The sequence below is a fragment of the Thunnus thynnus genome, chromosome 20 (assembly GCF_963924715.1).
Source record: "Thunnus thynnus chromosome 20, fThuThy2.1, whole genome shotgun sequence".
Taxonomy (NCBI): Eukaryota; Metazoa; Chordata; class Actinopteri; order Scombriformes; family Scombridae; genus Thunnus; species Thunnus thynnus.
Window position 1 is genome coordinate 24,890,841 of NC_089536.1, and position 13,421 is coordinate 24,904,261.

Sequence of the window (13,421 nt, forward strand, 5' to 3'; positions counted from 1 at the left end):
TTCAGAACAGGAGTCATAATTATGGGCTTTTTACTTTGTATGTATTATAATATATTATATTTACCTGTCTTTTCTATAGGAATTCCTTGTTTTGTGTAGTACATAACAAGGTCTCCAAACTGATTCCTACAAATGGGATCAGTGCGTATACAGTTAATACTGGGACACACTCACCTCATACCATCATAAGCAGGAAACATTTGTTAGCATGGACACCTGTTCAGCTGCTCAGTTAGACTATTGTATATTTAACTCTGTCACCTTGAAATTACGTTTTTAAACTGCTAATTTGTTTGGCCAGTGACATGGTGCTGGATGGATGGGGGTGTATTAAGTGCAGACCTGGGTTCCAGTCCTGAGTCCAGCATGTGGTAAGGTTTAGGTTGAAAGATCATGGTTCTGTTTACATGTTAATTAAGTAAACTATAGCTGCAACTACAGGTTATATCCATTATCGATTACTTTGCTGATTCTTTTCTCGATTAATTGATTAATCGTTTTGTCTAAAAAAAAATTCAGAAAAAAGTAAAAAAAATGTAATTTCTTAGAGATCAAATTGAAGACCAGTTTAAATTCTCACATTTGAGAAGCTGAAACCAGCAAATGTCTAGTATTTTTTCCTAAAAAATGACTAAAACATGAGAAAAGGTATTTGATAATCAAAATAGTTGCAGTTTAAGTTTCTGCCGTTCAGCTGGTCGATTAATCAATAAATCGCTGTAGCTCTAAAGTAAACACATAATGTTTTGTGCTCCCAATCACTTTTGACCTCTTCAGTACTTAACCAAGACCTCTCTAACATTAGCCCTACTCGGAGTGTAATTTAACAAGGTGTGTTTTATTGCTATTGAGGAAGATTTTTTTTTTCTTTCAAAAGTATCATTGCCTTACTTTAAAACCTGTCAGTTGTATGGCTAAAACTGTAAAGTTTGTCCTGAGGATGGTGCTGGAGGAATAGTCAAGTGGTCATTTAAGGCCAAATTTCTTATGTTTTTAAAACATGAAAATCAATAGTAAATTCTATGAGCAATTTCTTCTTAGATTTGAATATTTCCTGTGTACACATGGACATTTTGGCTTGCTTGTGGCGCCAAAAGAAAGGTCAGGGGTCACGGATATCACTAGGACTCTTTCTCTGGACACTTTGTACAATTCTTCCCTCTGAACCAATGTGCTGGGCAGGCTAACAAAAAGTCACAATTAATCTCATCAGCTGCTATTTAATCAAGCTTCCATTCATTTTATTCTTGTTCTATGGTTTTCTGGTCTCGATGAGAAAATGTATTGCTTCTGATTCTTATGTGACTAGAATGATCAGTTGCTTCATATTCAGTCAGCATAAATCTGCATTACAGAAAGAGGATGGTTTCCCATTGAGATCTCCATTTAATCAAAAAACTATTCTCACAGTTTGACTGACAGCACAAAATTAAAACAAATGGTGCTCTCTGAAGGATGGTAGGTAACTGTAGTCATTGGCTGATGAAATGAGAGCTTTTCGCAGACAGATTCCTCTGACTAATGGAATGACAAATAAGTATTTGACTGAATTAAAGTTTATTTTTCTTAGTTAGTGTTCAGGTTTTCATGTTATGTCATTATACATCATTAGAAGAGATGACTGGCTGGATTAAAATGTGTTATATAAAGACTCATTTGTTGATAAATGACTTGCAGACGAAGAGAATGACATTGCTGAGGAAAATAAAGAGCTTTCCTTTAGCTCCCCTCTCTCTCTGATAACTCCCACCAGGTCAAATTTCCACATCCAAGCGGACATTTTGAAAGGGTTTTAACATCAAACTGTCCCAAGTACAAACGATCTCTGAGGGTGACTGCCGGCTGTTAATTCATTAAAACATTTCTCTTGACTCAGTAAAAAAACAGAGCCCTTTAATTAAACACTTCTTGATAGTTAACCCCCTCAAACTTCAGTCATGCATATCAAGAGTGTCCATTAGAAAGAGATTACCTGATAACCATAAAACCTCATCTATCAATCAGCAAATGATGGAGGACTTTAAAAATATCCACCTTGCTGGCAATACTTATCAGCTTAGTGCCACTAATGGGAATTGTTTCATCTGCACACAAATGGTTCCATCGTTTGATGTGAATATTTTATCACTTGTCTGTAATTAAAATGAGAATGTGCATTGCTATTAAACATAATTGTAATTTCTTATCTCTATTCAATGGCATTTACAAAACATTTTGTGAAAAAGGCATACACTTATTTCTTGCTGAGAGTGAGTAGATTGATACCACTTAACAGGAGAGCTGGAGCGCTCAACTCAGATGTCTTCAGAGTATATTGGTTGCCCACCCATCAAGCACAAAAATAGCAAATGAAGTTGTCAGCGCTCGCAAATAAGTATGTAACACTTTTAATAATGAACAAGCCTAGGGCTGAATTGTGTCCATTTCCCACTGCTGCTGTGCATTAGTAAAAGTGTACATACTTATTTGTGAGCGCTGATGACTTCATTTGCTGAGATCTATACCACTCTCATGTCTTTATGCTAAATATGAAGCTAACAGCAAGCAGCTGGTTAACTTATCATGGCATAATGACTGGAAACAGCTTGCCTGGCTCTGTCTAAAGGTAACAAAGTTCACCTGCCAGCACCTCTAAAGCTCACTAAGTAAAAAGTCATATCTTGTTTCTTTAGTCCATATCAAATTGAAGTGTAAAAATACATGTTTTGGTGTGAAGAGGGGTTTTATGCCGGAAACAATGACTCCAGGAAGTAAGTGTATTTCCCAAAAGGTCGAACTATTCCTTTAAAGGCCATTGGCCACAACCTAAGGCAGAGGACTATGGAATATTCATTAGCCAGTCAAACAAAACAGTCTGAAAAAAAATGAACACAACGCTTCCATAAAAAACAGCGGCCTCCTGCGACTGACCCTATGAGAGCAATAATGGTGAACCAAAACAGTAAAGTTGTGGGCCAGAAAACCAAAATAATGAGCTGAAAGAGGCTGAAAAGCACAATAGAACTGAGGGGAACTGCAGAGTTGGTGATCATTTTCTGTGGAATCATCACTTCAAGGAACTCTTCACATAAACATTTATGTGTTTTAATATAAGAATATTTACCACTTTAACAAAACTATCTAACAAGAAGATCCATTTAGTAGCTGTTTGAGCTTAAGCTTTCCATCATATCACACAATCTTGCTCAGCATATAGAGTTCAGTACCTTCATCTTCTACAAAGACCTGGCAGTGAGATTGTTTTGACAACTGTTGTATACAAGGTCAAGAATGAACTTTCAGTCTCAATTATTAAGCCGACATTCACGTCCTTACAGAAAAAGTGGAAATTTGCTAGTGTACTTTGGTGATATTTCAGTGTACAAAGGTTGAATTGTACTGTGCTGATGTGAATTGCCATTTTGCCTTTGAATTTTTTTGGGTTTTTTCAGTAGAGGGTTTTAGTGGAGATACATTTCCCAGTGGCAAAACAAAGAGAACTTTGAGTCTAAGCCTCTCAGACTGCTTAGGATGGGAGTGTGTCTCCAGCGTCACAGCAGGTTGAGTCCTGGTGGTGAGAAGAGGACAGAGGGCCAGAGAGACAGAGAGCACCCTTCAGCTCATCCCTCCTTTTTCTCAAGTAGTGATTTACAGTAATACACTGAAGCTGCGTTTTCAGTGATGCTTCCAAGCCTTTTACCACCTACTACTGAAGTCTCTGGAGGAGCGGCAGGTTAAAGAGGCGGTAACGCTCATTGCTGAGTGGTTCCAGGTAAATAAAAGGACATATTCAAAATAAGACTTTCACTTCTAGCACAGCACAAAGTCTGAATAATGTTGGGAAGACACACATAACGGTACATATAAGGCACAAGCTCAACTGTGTGTTGGTGCGGTTGGAGTTGGATTAAGAAGAATGTTGGCAACACTCATGGGCAAAAACACAGTTAATAAGTAAGGGATAATCAATAAGTAGGTGTGCATTAAACAGTTTTGAGGCACAACATGGAGGAGAAGAACCAGCTGATGCGAAGCAAGTTGATTATCCCACTTAAACCATGGTCATTTGCCAACAAAATAAAAGCATTCTCAATTTTTTGGAGAAAGTTTTGCAGTCAGGATTGAAAGGTTATGAAGCAAGAGCTCACCGTTGTCATGACAACTTGCCGCCAGCCTGAACCGAGGCATAAAATTCACATAACAACTTGTGTGGCATAAATGTATAACAAAAACACCCTTTAAAATAGTTTCCATGTTTAATTGATTTCCACTATAATAACATGACTAGTGTTTCCATCTCTTAAAGGGGGTCAGTTTAATAAGTGATTATTAAAGTTACATTATTCAGGGAACTCTCTGCTGACCTGACTTAAAATGCAGGAGGGCAAAGTAATTTTTTTTTTCCTGACCTCAGGGACAGCTGGGTACTTTTCTCAAATACTGGGAAGGAACAACCCAGTTAATAGGTTGTTTTTATTTGAAAATTATGATTTTAAGTAATTTGGAGGATTCAACTGTCAAGTTAATTTACTGAAGTGGACAGATTACTTATTCTCTCCAGAAATACACACACAGAGTAAAAACAGGGTGATTATAGTATGAATATATACAGTGACTTCCATGATGCTACCAAAAACTGCCTTTTTATCAATAGACAAAAATGTTTGAAATTGATATAAATAGTATATGACAAATATATACTCTGTTAAGCAATTCTTCTTCTTTTCTGTTCCCTCGATGAAGTTCACTGATGTTGACTGAAGAGGAAATTTCAGAATAGATAAAATGGATCTTGGTGCAGTGCTGCAGAGGTTCCCAACCCCTGAGCCACAGAACATTTTCTACAGAGCTGCAGGGAAACCTTACAATTTGGCAAAAATAAATTCCGGATAATGAGACTTTAAAGGCACTTTTTCAGCAATTTTCTTGAACTTGGTGCAGAATGTGCTGCAGTTTTTCTTCATCAATCCCTGTCAAACCTCCAACACCATTATGGTGATTTTGAACTAAAGTAGGTCATCAGTATGTGAAGTAAGCAGTCTTTCATCAGCATCTTTCAGCATTCAGCGATTCATGAAATCCATGTGAGGACCTGAGTGTTGCTAAAAGGTGTGTTTGTATTATTTAAAACAGTAAGTAACCATAATGAAACACAGACTAAATGAAGGTCAATTTTGGTTTCTGCTTAGTTTAGTTATAGTGCTCTCTTTCCTCTCCGTCTCTCTCATTCCATCTCTGTCATTTTCAAACTGCATTAAGGCTCACTTGTGTATTGGGAGAATAAATAGACAGAGATTATGCCTGAATCAGAACTTTTATGGTTTGTGAACATTTGGTTGGGAACCCTTTACCACTTTGCGCCGGAGGGATGCAATTTGTTAAAGAATTTGTACCTCTTATTCTCACAATCTGTCAAATCTGAACACACAGACATCATACAAAGATAGCAAAATTCAGCAAAAGCTACCCTTTACAAAGATGTTTCTATGCAATCTTTTAAGGATAAGCCTCAGTAAATTCACTCACATCTTTTTCCTGAAATCATGGAAAAATAACATGATAATAATCTTGTTATTATCAGTTTCCACAGCGACAGGGCACAATCACACGAAACCAGCCAAACGCAAAGCCCTCTAAAGTTACACAGGGCCGGGCTCAATCCATCAAAGTACACACAATACTGGAATCCAGGAGTCTGAAGAACATTCATTCTCGGTCGTTTGTCCGTAGACTGAATAGAAAGAAGCACGTTACAGTTTATATAGTTTCTTTTAGAATTAATGAAAGTATTTCCTGAATTACAACTGAACACCCACCCCCAACCCCCCAACAACAACCATAAATCGTGCCAACTCTTATAACTTTATTTTGAGTTGCACCTGAGCTGTGATCCCCAAAACCCGAGGCCTGTAAATTAAAAAATAAATACAACATATCAATATGCAAGGTCACGGATCATCATCAATTTTTTTTTTTTAACTTTTTCTTCAGTAAAAGCAACCCAGTCTATCTTTTTACTGCTACATTCATGCCTGTGTGTAAACCAGAAGTGTTGAGAGGTAAAAGACGTAGTTTTCTTTCCTATAATGTGACATCACAACTTGATATCAATGATGTTGCAAACAGAGTGATCAGATCAAAGAAAAGGTTTCTGTATTTCATGAAGGGATTTATTGAAATTCTGATGCAGTGAGATGGTGGAATGGTGTGGAATGTCTCGGAAAATGTCTCATTTACTCAGAGATTTGTGTTTGTATAGGAACGACCTTAATTCACTGTGTCCTTTTTACGCTCTAAATTGTTTGTATTCATGTGACAAAGCTGACAAAAAGCTTTCACTTTTAGTTGAGAACACAAGGTGACATTGAGCAGCGCACAGGCGAGTTTATAAAGCCGACACATCTACACTAATGCCCAACATTTCATCTGATTAAAGAGTGCAAGAAGATTACCTGTTTATAACCTCACAACACTAAAGGTATAATCTGGGATAAAAGAGCATAACACAATTGTGACAAGCTGCTATCTCAGGTCACCCTGGATCACAGGAGTTAGTATGTCAACCTGACAGCTTTCACATGTCACATAGTGTCACATACCGGCCTTTGGTCTTTTCTTTTCATCTCATAAGCAGTCAAGCAAACCAGAGAATGAACAAACCTGACTGGATCTAACAGATGACGGGCAGCATTTCACTTCTGAGGATTGTGATTAAGAGGATCATTCCAGTTTATTGCAAGTTTGGTCTTACTTTCTTAGATCTAGTCATCATTTCAACTGACTTTAATCATGTTGTACTCACCAAGGAACTGCTAAGATTTGGAAATACTGCAGATTCAGATATCCAGATTATCAAAACCACTTTATTTTGAGGTAAAACTAAAAGGAAACGCACCTAAAATGTTGGTTAAGATCTCTCATTGCACAGGAAAACTATGAGGATGCACAGCTATGGTAAGTATGGATACTGGAGCAAGAAGTCTGTCTGTAAACTGTGACGGATGTTTAGAACAGACAGTTTGGATGATAATTTTACTACAATCATTTTTTTCCTCTTCCAAACAAGTTTGCAGGATGTCTGAAGGTCTTGAAAAGTTGCAAACAACACTGAATTCAGTTCAACACCTCTTCAATTTCATTTTACAAAGGTCTTGAATATTTTCTCTTGCAAACCTTAAACAGTAACATTAGTTCATTTTTTTGTTGTGTGTTGTTGTGGGCTGTCAGGAGACATGAGTGAGACTGGCGCCACAGTGGATTTTGCTGCAGGAAGCCACAGTAGCTAAATTCATCCATTCACAATGGGAAAGAGTCGATTTTAGCAAAAACTTAATCTAATTCATCATTTTGTAACTATCAATATTCTGCCACTTAACTGTGTCCAGGTCATGTTGATTGATTTGTTTTATTTTTAGGAATGATTGTTGTGCTGGCAGAAATGTGATAAATGTCAATAAATGAATACACTTAAAAAATAATTGTAGGCCTTATTGTCCCTACTTGTTTTCCATTGTTCTTTGACCTGTATGACCATGAAAAAGGAATTAAATTACATTCTATGTGGTATTAAAATGTTGTTTAAAAGTCTTAAATTTAACCCAAAACCCAAATTTCGCTAGAATTCCCAGATCTCAATACTTCATTTGTTGAGTAGATGATGTGCTAAAGGCTGCTGTTGAGCCTCATCCTACCAACACATCTACTACACATATCAGTTTCATACATCTTTGCCCAGAGCCCCAGAAAACAGTAAAGAAGTACTTCAGAAAAACAGTACTTCTATGCTGGATACTACCTGTCCTCAAATTTGCTGTTTACCAAGTAGTTTGTGGTAATTTGATAAGATGTAAATTAATTTAAAGGTGTAATATGTAATTATTCCACATTAAAATGTCTAAAAACAACTAGATCTCTGTTATATATTTTGTTGAGTTGTGTACTTACATTATCCCAAATGTTTCCAACAATTTTCAACCCCAGAGAAATCTGTGATTTAATCAAAGTAACGGACTGTTTCATTTGGTCGCCTGTCAATGGCGTCATACCTCCTCTACCAAAGAGTAAACACGCACAAGATGCATACGGCGGCGGTGTGTTTGTCCGCTACAATGGCGTCTACCAAAGAGTAACTTACACACATACAAGATAATACATCGATGTTGTGGTTGTTCCACAGAAACTGTTATAAATTGACTTTTATTCAGTTTTAAGCCACATTTTCCTGATAAATTTAGGTCGCTTTTAACTATATCTTTTAGCGGGAAGAAGGACTTTAGTCATTGGATGTCTGGATCTTAAGCATAGACTGTATAAAAATATGGACGTAGTTACTGTGACGTCACCCGTTGGTTTCTGAAGAGCTGTTTTGAAGCTCAAAGTGAGCCGCTCCGGCCATCGCCATCTTGGCAGTGCGTGACGCTGTGTAACTCCCAGCCAATCAAAAATGGGCAAAGAGGTGGGCCGAATGGCTGAAACAAGCCACCTAGCGGCTGGCAGACCTGTCACTCAAAGCAGCCATGTCCTTCATTATACATAACTTTATGGCTTAATAAAATTTAAATGGGTGAGTTATAAAAAAAAAAGGAACTGCAGTTTTTGGCACTTCCGCATTGGCTTCATTGTACAGCCCCAGAGGTTGCCGCTTGATCTTAAGTTATCAGAGAAATAAACTGGGCAAACGTTAGCAGCAGTTCGGCTAACAGCCTCTCCAGGAAGTCCAGTGGTCACCAAACGTCGTCGGAGAAATATAGATTTGTTTAGGTGAAACAGCTTTAATTAGTATTTTAACGATTTTAATCTGCGTGTACGTTTGTTTTTGGAGAGGAGGAGACATCTGCGGATAATTCGGCTCCCGGGAGAAACCGGCCGAACGTCTGGATCTAAAGTTTTAAGAGAAATAAACCGAACAAGTGTTAGCAGCAGCTCGGCTAACAGCCCTACCGGACATCCGGTGGTTGCCGTACATCGTCGGGGAAACACTGATTTTTTAGGTGAAACTGCTTTATTCAGTGTTTTTACCTGTAATCTCCGGGTCCGTTTGTTCTGGAGAGGAGGAGACCTCTGCGGGTAATTCGGCTCCCGGTAAAAACATCCTGAATGATTAACACTGGAGTAATCCTATCCCGGTGAAGCTGGTTATTTAACAACGAAGACAACAACTCCCATGATCCCTTGCTACTTCACACCGTCATCACACTCTATCTTTTGTTATTGTTTTGATTGAGAGACCCCTAGCGGCTGAAATTACATATTGTGCGTTTAAGAATATGCATCATTAAAGCAAAATATCAACTGGAATCATAATTTCTTTAAAATTACATTTTGACACATGACCCTTCAACAAGACACAATAACTAAATTATCTACAAATAAACACTACATAGACAGTTTGTGCTAACTCAGTATTAACTGAGCATAATATACACAAAATAACTAAACAAAACTTACTACGTTAACTACAAAATATATAAACAAAAGGAGGTTGGTAGAGTCCAGATGCAGGTATTCAACAATGATTAATGCATCAGTCAATCAGGCGTCCAGCACCACGATTATAAATGATATCACTGCAACTTAAAGACAACAAAACAACAAAAGTGTTGACAATACAAAATTAAATGTGTGCGTCATCTAGAAATGATGTATGTATAAAATACTAATAATCTTCAAAAGTCAAATTCTGTTATTTAATTATGAAAATTGTATCCAAATGTGAACCTAAATGAGCATGTGAGACTGTGGGAAGATAACCAAATAAATATTTCAGTCTGTTGTCGTGGCTGCACCCATCCCACAGACGAGGAAAGGTTTTATTTTTGAAACTGCAGTATCATCCTGCCATTATGGGTGTCAGATCAGACAAGACTCCTGTGTCCTTCTAGAGGGCATGGACCAACAACATGTTTTTCACATATATTAAGGAGGACTTACTGGATTTAACAAAACTTTCACTCAATTTCATGCACACAGAATTTTCTCCTTGGTACAAACAAAATTCATGAGTGGTCCAGACTTGTTGTATTAGTCATGAACAGATAGTGTTCCTTTCTCCACAGGGAAGAAAATCTTATTCCTTAGTCTGAATGAATTTGGAGTTGAGAGAGTAACCTAACAGCAGTGTTTCACTGCACCCTGGAAAGTTTCAAGCCTGTTTCACCTCCTGATCACTGATGGGTGTGGCCACAAGTGTACTCTGTTGCACTGCAGTGATGTCACAGGGTTCTGGAGTACACCTGTACATCACCTCAGCATAGTGAGAAATAAAGGTCAGAGATTTTAAAGTCTTTTTCTGTTGATGTTATGCTTTAGAGCTGCATATTCACATATAAAATCAATTACCACAAACAGCCTTGATCCAAGTTAGAAAAAACAGAATGATCATTAAATACATTTGATTGAAAACCGAGGTAATATTTGTTTTTCCACTGCTGTGAATTTGAGTGAAGCCTTTATAGTGGCAGTTTAGTTATGTGAATGTTCCTTCCACCTTAACATATATGTTTCAGTCATTCTCTGGAGTGAATAACTTCATCTGTATGAGCCAAAAAAAGATGCTTTATGTTTAGGTCAGAGGCAATACAAGCTGAGCACAAATCAAGCTAACACACAGTACATGACATGAATCAATGTGTTTATCCCTCTTAACCCGAGATCAATAAAAACTTATGCGATGGCAGGAGTCGGCTCTCTTTTGATGCTGAGCTTCAGAGTGTTTGGAGCAGAGTGGAATGCTTAATGCATCCAGAGGTTGGGAAGTGAACACAACAACCTACTACACCTTCATCCATTTACACTGACATACACACACATACACACACATGCATCCCCTCAGCATGGAGTCGTTATTGTAGTGCAGTCCACATATTGAGTGTTTAGTGGCCCCGCTGTGCAGAGGATAGGGAGTAAAGTGCAGTGTGCATCTGGACACTTAACCTCTGCTTATATGGACACCACAGCTCACAAATATACTGGCAGTGAAATGTTGCACATATTCTGAAGCTGGTGTGTCTTACTGCGTTATTTGTTCTACTAATGGCAGACAAATCAGTTGTTATGTTACCAACACCTTTGCACTGAGTTTCAAGGCTTCCCTCTCTGGAGTATTATTCAGGTTAACATCTCTCTAAGTTTATATGTGCTACTTATAACAGTATCATCATACCGCCTTCTGTTTTTATTATAGTGCACCATGAATAAATCACAGGACGTCTAAAGACTTTTAAAAACTCTTTAAACATTTTCTTTCACCACCAAAAAATGCATGAAAAGTTTGAAAACTACAATATAAGTCTATGCATTTTATTGTATAGATTTATTATCATCACTTAGTAACCACTTAGGAAATAATGTCACTGCCAACACGTATGAAAATGATGAAAATTGGATCAGAATCCAACACAAGATAAGTCACAAATATGGCCAATTTTGAAATTCCTCTTTTTCACTTCACTTTCTTATTGCATTGAAAACACTTTCGCTGTCAAACAAGTTGAGCACAGGAGCACAACTGCAGTATATTTGAGGTTTTGCCCTAAATTACCTGACAAGTGTAACAGTCATTACTCAAGTTCATCCAAACAATAAGCCATAATGTAAAAGTCACACATGGCATGATAGTGAAAATGTAAATATAGTAGAACAAGTGGAGTGTATGTATGTAATTCTTAGTCGCAAAAAAATAAGAAGAGGTATTTCTCATTATTGATCAATGAATTACAGTGATAAATGAGGTATCACTGAAACACTTTGTTAATAATCACTGCACACACATCTATCTATCTGTGCCTCATTTCCTGTCTGCAAAGATTCTGATACATGAAGGCGCAGCATTAGAGAGAAAGCAAAGGGAATCAGGAAATCTTATCATTCCAAAATCTTTAGCAGCGCAATGACCCAGTAGAGACTGACTTCTCTCTCATACATGCAAACATATTTATTTTGGACTTAGGCTTTATGTCCTGATGTGATCCTTCATCATCACGATCCTCATGCAAGCTGGGCAAGGGTCACTTTCGGAGTAACAGACAGAGTGACTGCAGCGAGGTAGGCTAATTGTTCATTCAAAGGGGCTGCCGTGCAGTATAATATAATTATAATATATTAGCCTATTTCCTGCTGTGAATATTTTTGCCAATAAAAATGTCAGAGCAGAAACTCCTAATTGATTGTGTGCACAATAGTTTGTCACATTTTGAAAGCGTATAGGTTAATAGTTCTGTTCCTGTGGTGTAGCTTGTAGTTGCATGTTTTGAGTGTGTAGGTCAGGTGGAACATAATCTATGGAAGCTTATATCCAGGCTTATCATTCATGGCATTGACTAATTTTGCTTCAAGAGGTGGGCTATATAACCAGAGCGCCCCTCCTTATGTATTCTTCTTAAATCATCTAAGAGGATTTGTATCATCCATATTACAATACCATGTTGGTACGGACAGCCATGTGTGCTTTGACCTGTATTCAAACAGTGTTGACTGATCTTGTAGTAAGTGTTGTTTGTATCCAGGTTACAGTCCCCTCATCCACAAAGTGAACAGAATGACAGGACGGTCCTGTACGTGCACAACTCATTACATGTCACATAATGTAATGAGTTGCAACAGCTCTGCTGGCGAGATGATGCCAACCTTTGTTCTCAACACACAACTAAGTAGTTTAAGCAATGACCTCAGTGTCCTCAATAGTAGCTACAGGCCTGATACTATAGAACAGACAGACATGAATGCACACACATACCTGTACTGTACCAAACAACACACACACACACACACACACACACACACACACACAAGCATACTCAGAGTCCAACAGTTGGCTACTTGGCAGAACTCTACCTCTCCAGAGGAGAAGACACATTAAACTACTGGGCAACACACGCAGCAGTGTACCCAAACCTTTTTAAACTGGCTAAAAGGGACCTTCACATGCCAGCAACATCAGTGCCATGTGAACGGATCTCCTCCAGAGCTGGAGAGGTAGCGAGCTACAAGAGGAGCAGACTGAAACCAGTTGAAATGATTTTTTTTTTTTGGATAAAAATCTTTGAACACTCTGCACATCAAAATCCCAGACACGCTTTTTTTTTTCATTATCACAATTACTTTCCCAGTTGTACAAGCATATCCTTAAGACTATATTATCACTATAGCACAATCATTTTCCTAATTGCAGCACAATATGTAACACAGACACTTTTTTTCCTTTATTTCATGTCACAGCTTAAAGCCAATTATTATATAAATCTGTTATGCCTTATTAACAACTGACTAATTATCTCCATATATATTTGTACATCCACGCACTGAGACAGTTTTTGGTAAAGTTTCATTCAGTTTCATTACAGTTTGTTCACCAGAGACAAGTTTATTTGTACACTGTAAAATGTTCTACTCAGTATCTGATTTTCTTAACTCTCAAATATTATACATATACAAATATAATATTT

At 37.6% G+C, this 13,421-nt stretch overlaps 1 protein-coding gene across 3 annotated transcripts in view; it reads right to left on the minus strand.

The window, feature by feature from the left end:
• The window catches only part of ca10a (carbonic anhydrase Xa), a 257,388-nt gene extending 248,161 nt beyond the window's left edge, over nt 1-9,227 (minus strand). For 2 of the 3 annotated variants that reach the window (XM_067576440.1, XM_067576441.1), the window contains exon 1: nt 8,998-9,068. Coding sequence is in view for 1 of the 3 variants with exons in the window: in XM_067576439.1 (XP_067432540.1) it covers nt 8,998-9,070 (73 nt within the window). In the remaining 2 variants the exon portion in view is untranslated. Of the gene's footprint in view, nt 1-8,997 lie in introns of all 3 variants that reach the window. The other variant, XM_067576439.1, reaches the window with a different exon arrangement.
• Nucleotides 9,228-13,421: the final 4,194 nt, after the last annotated feature.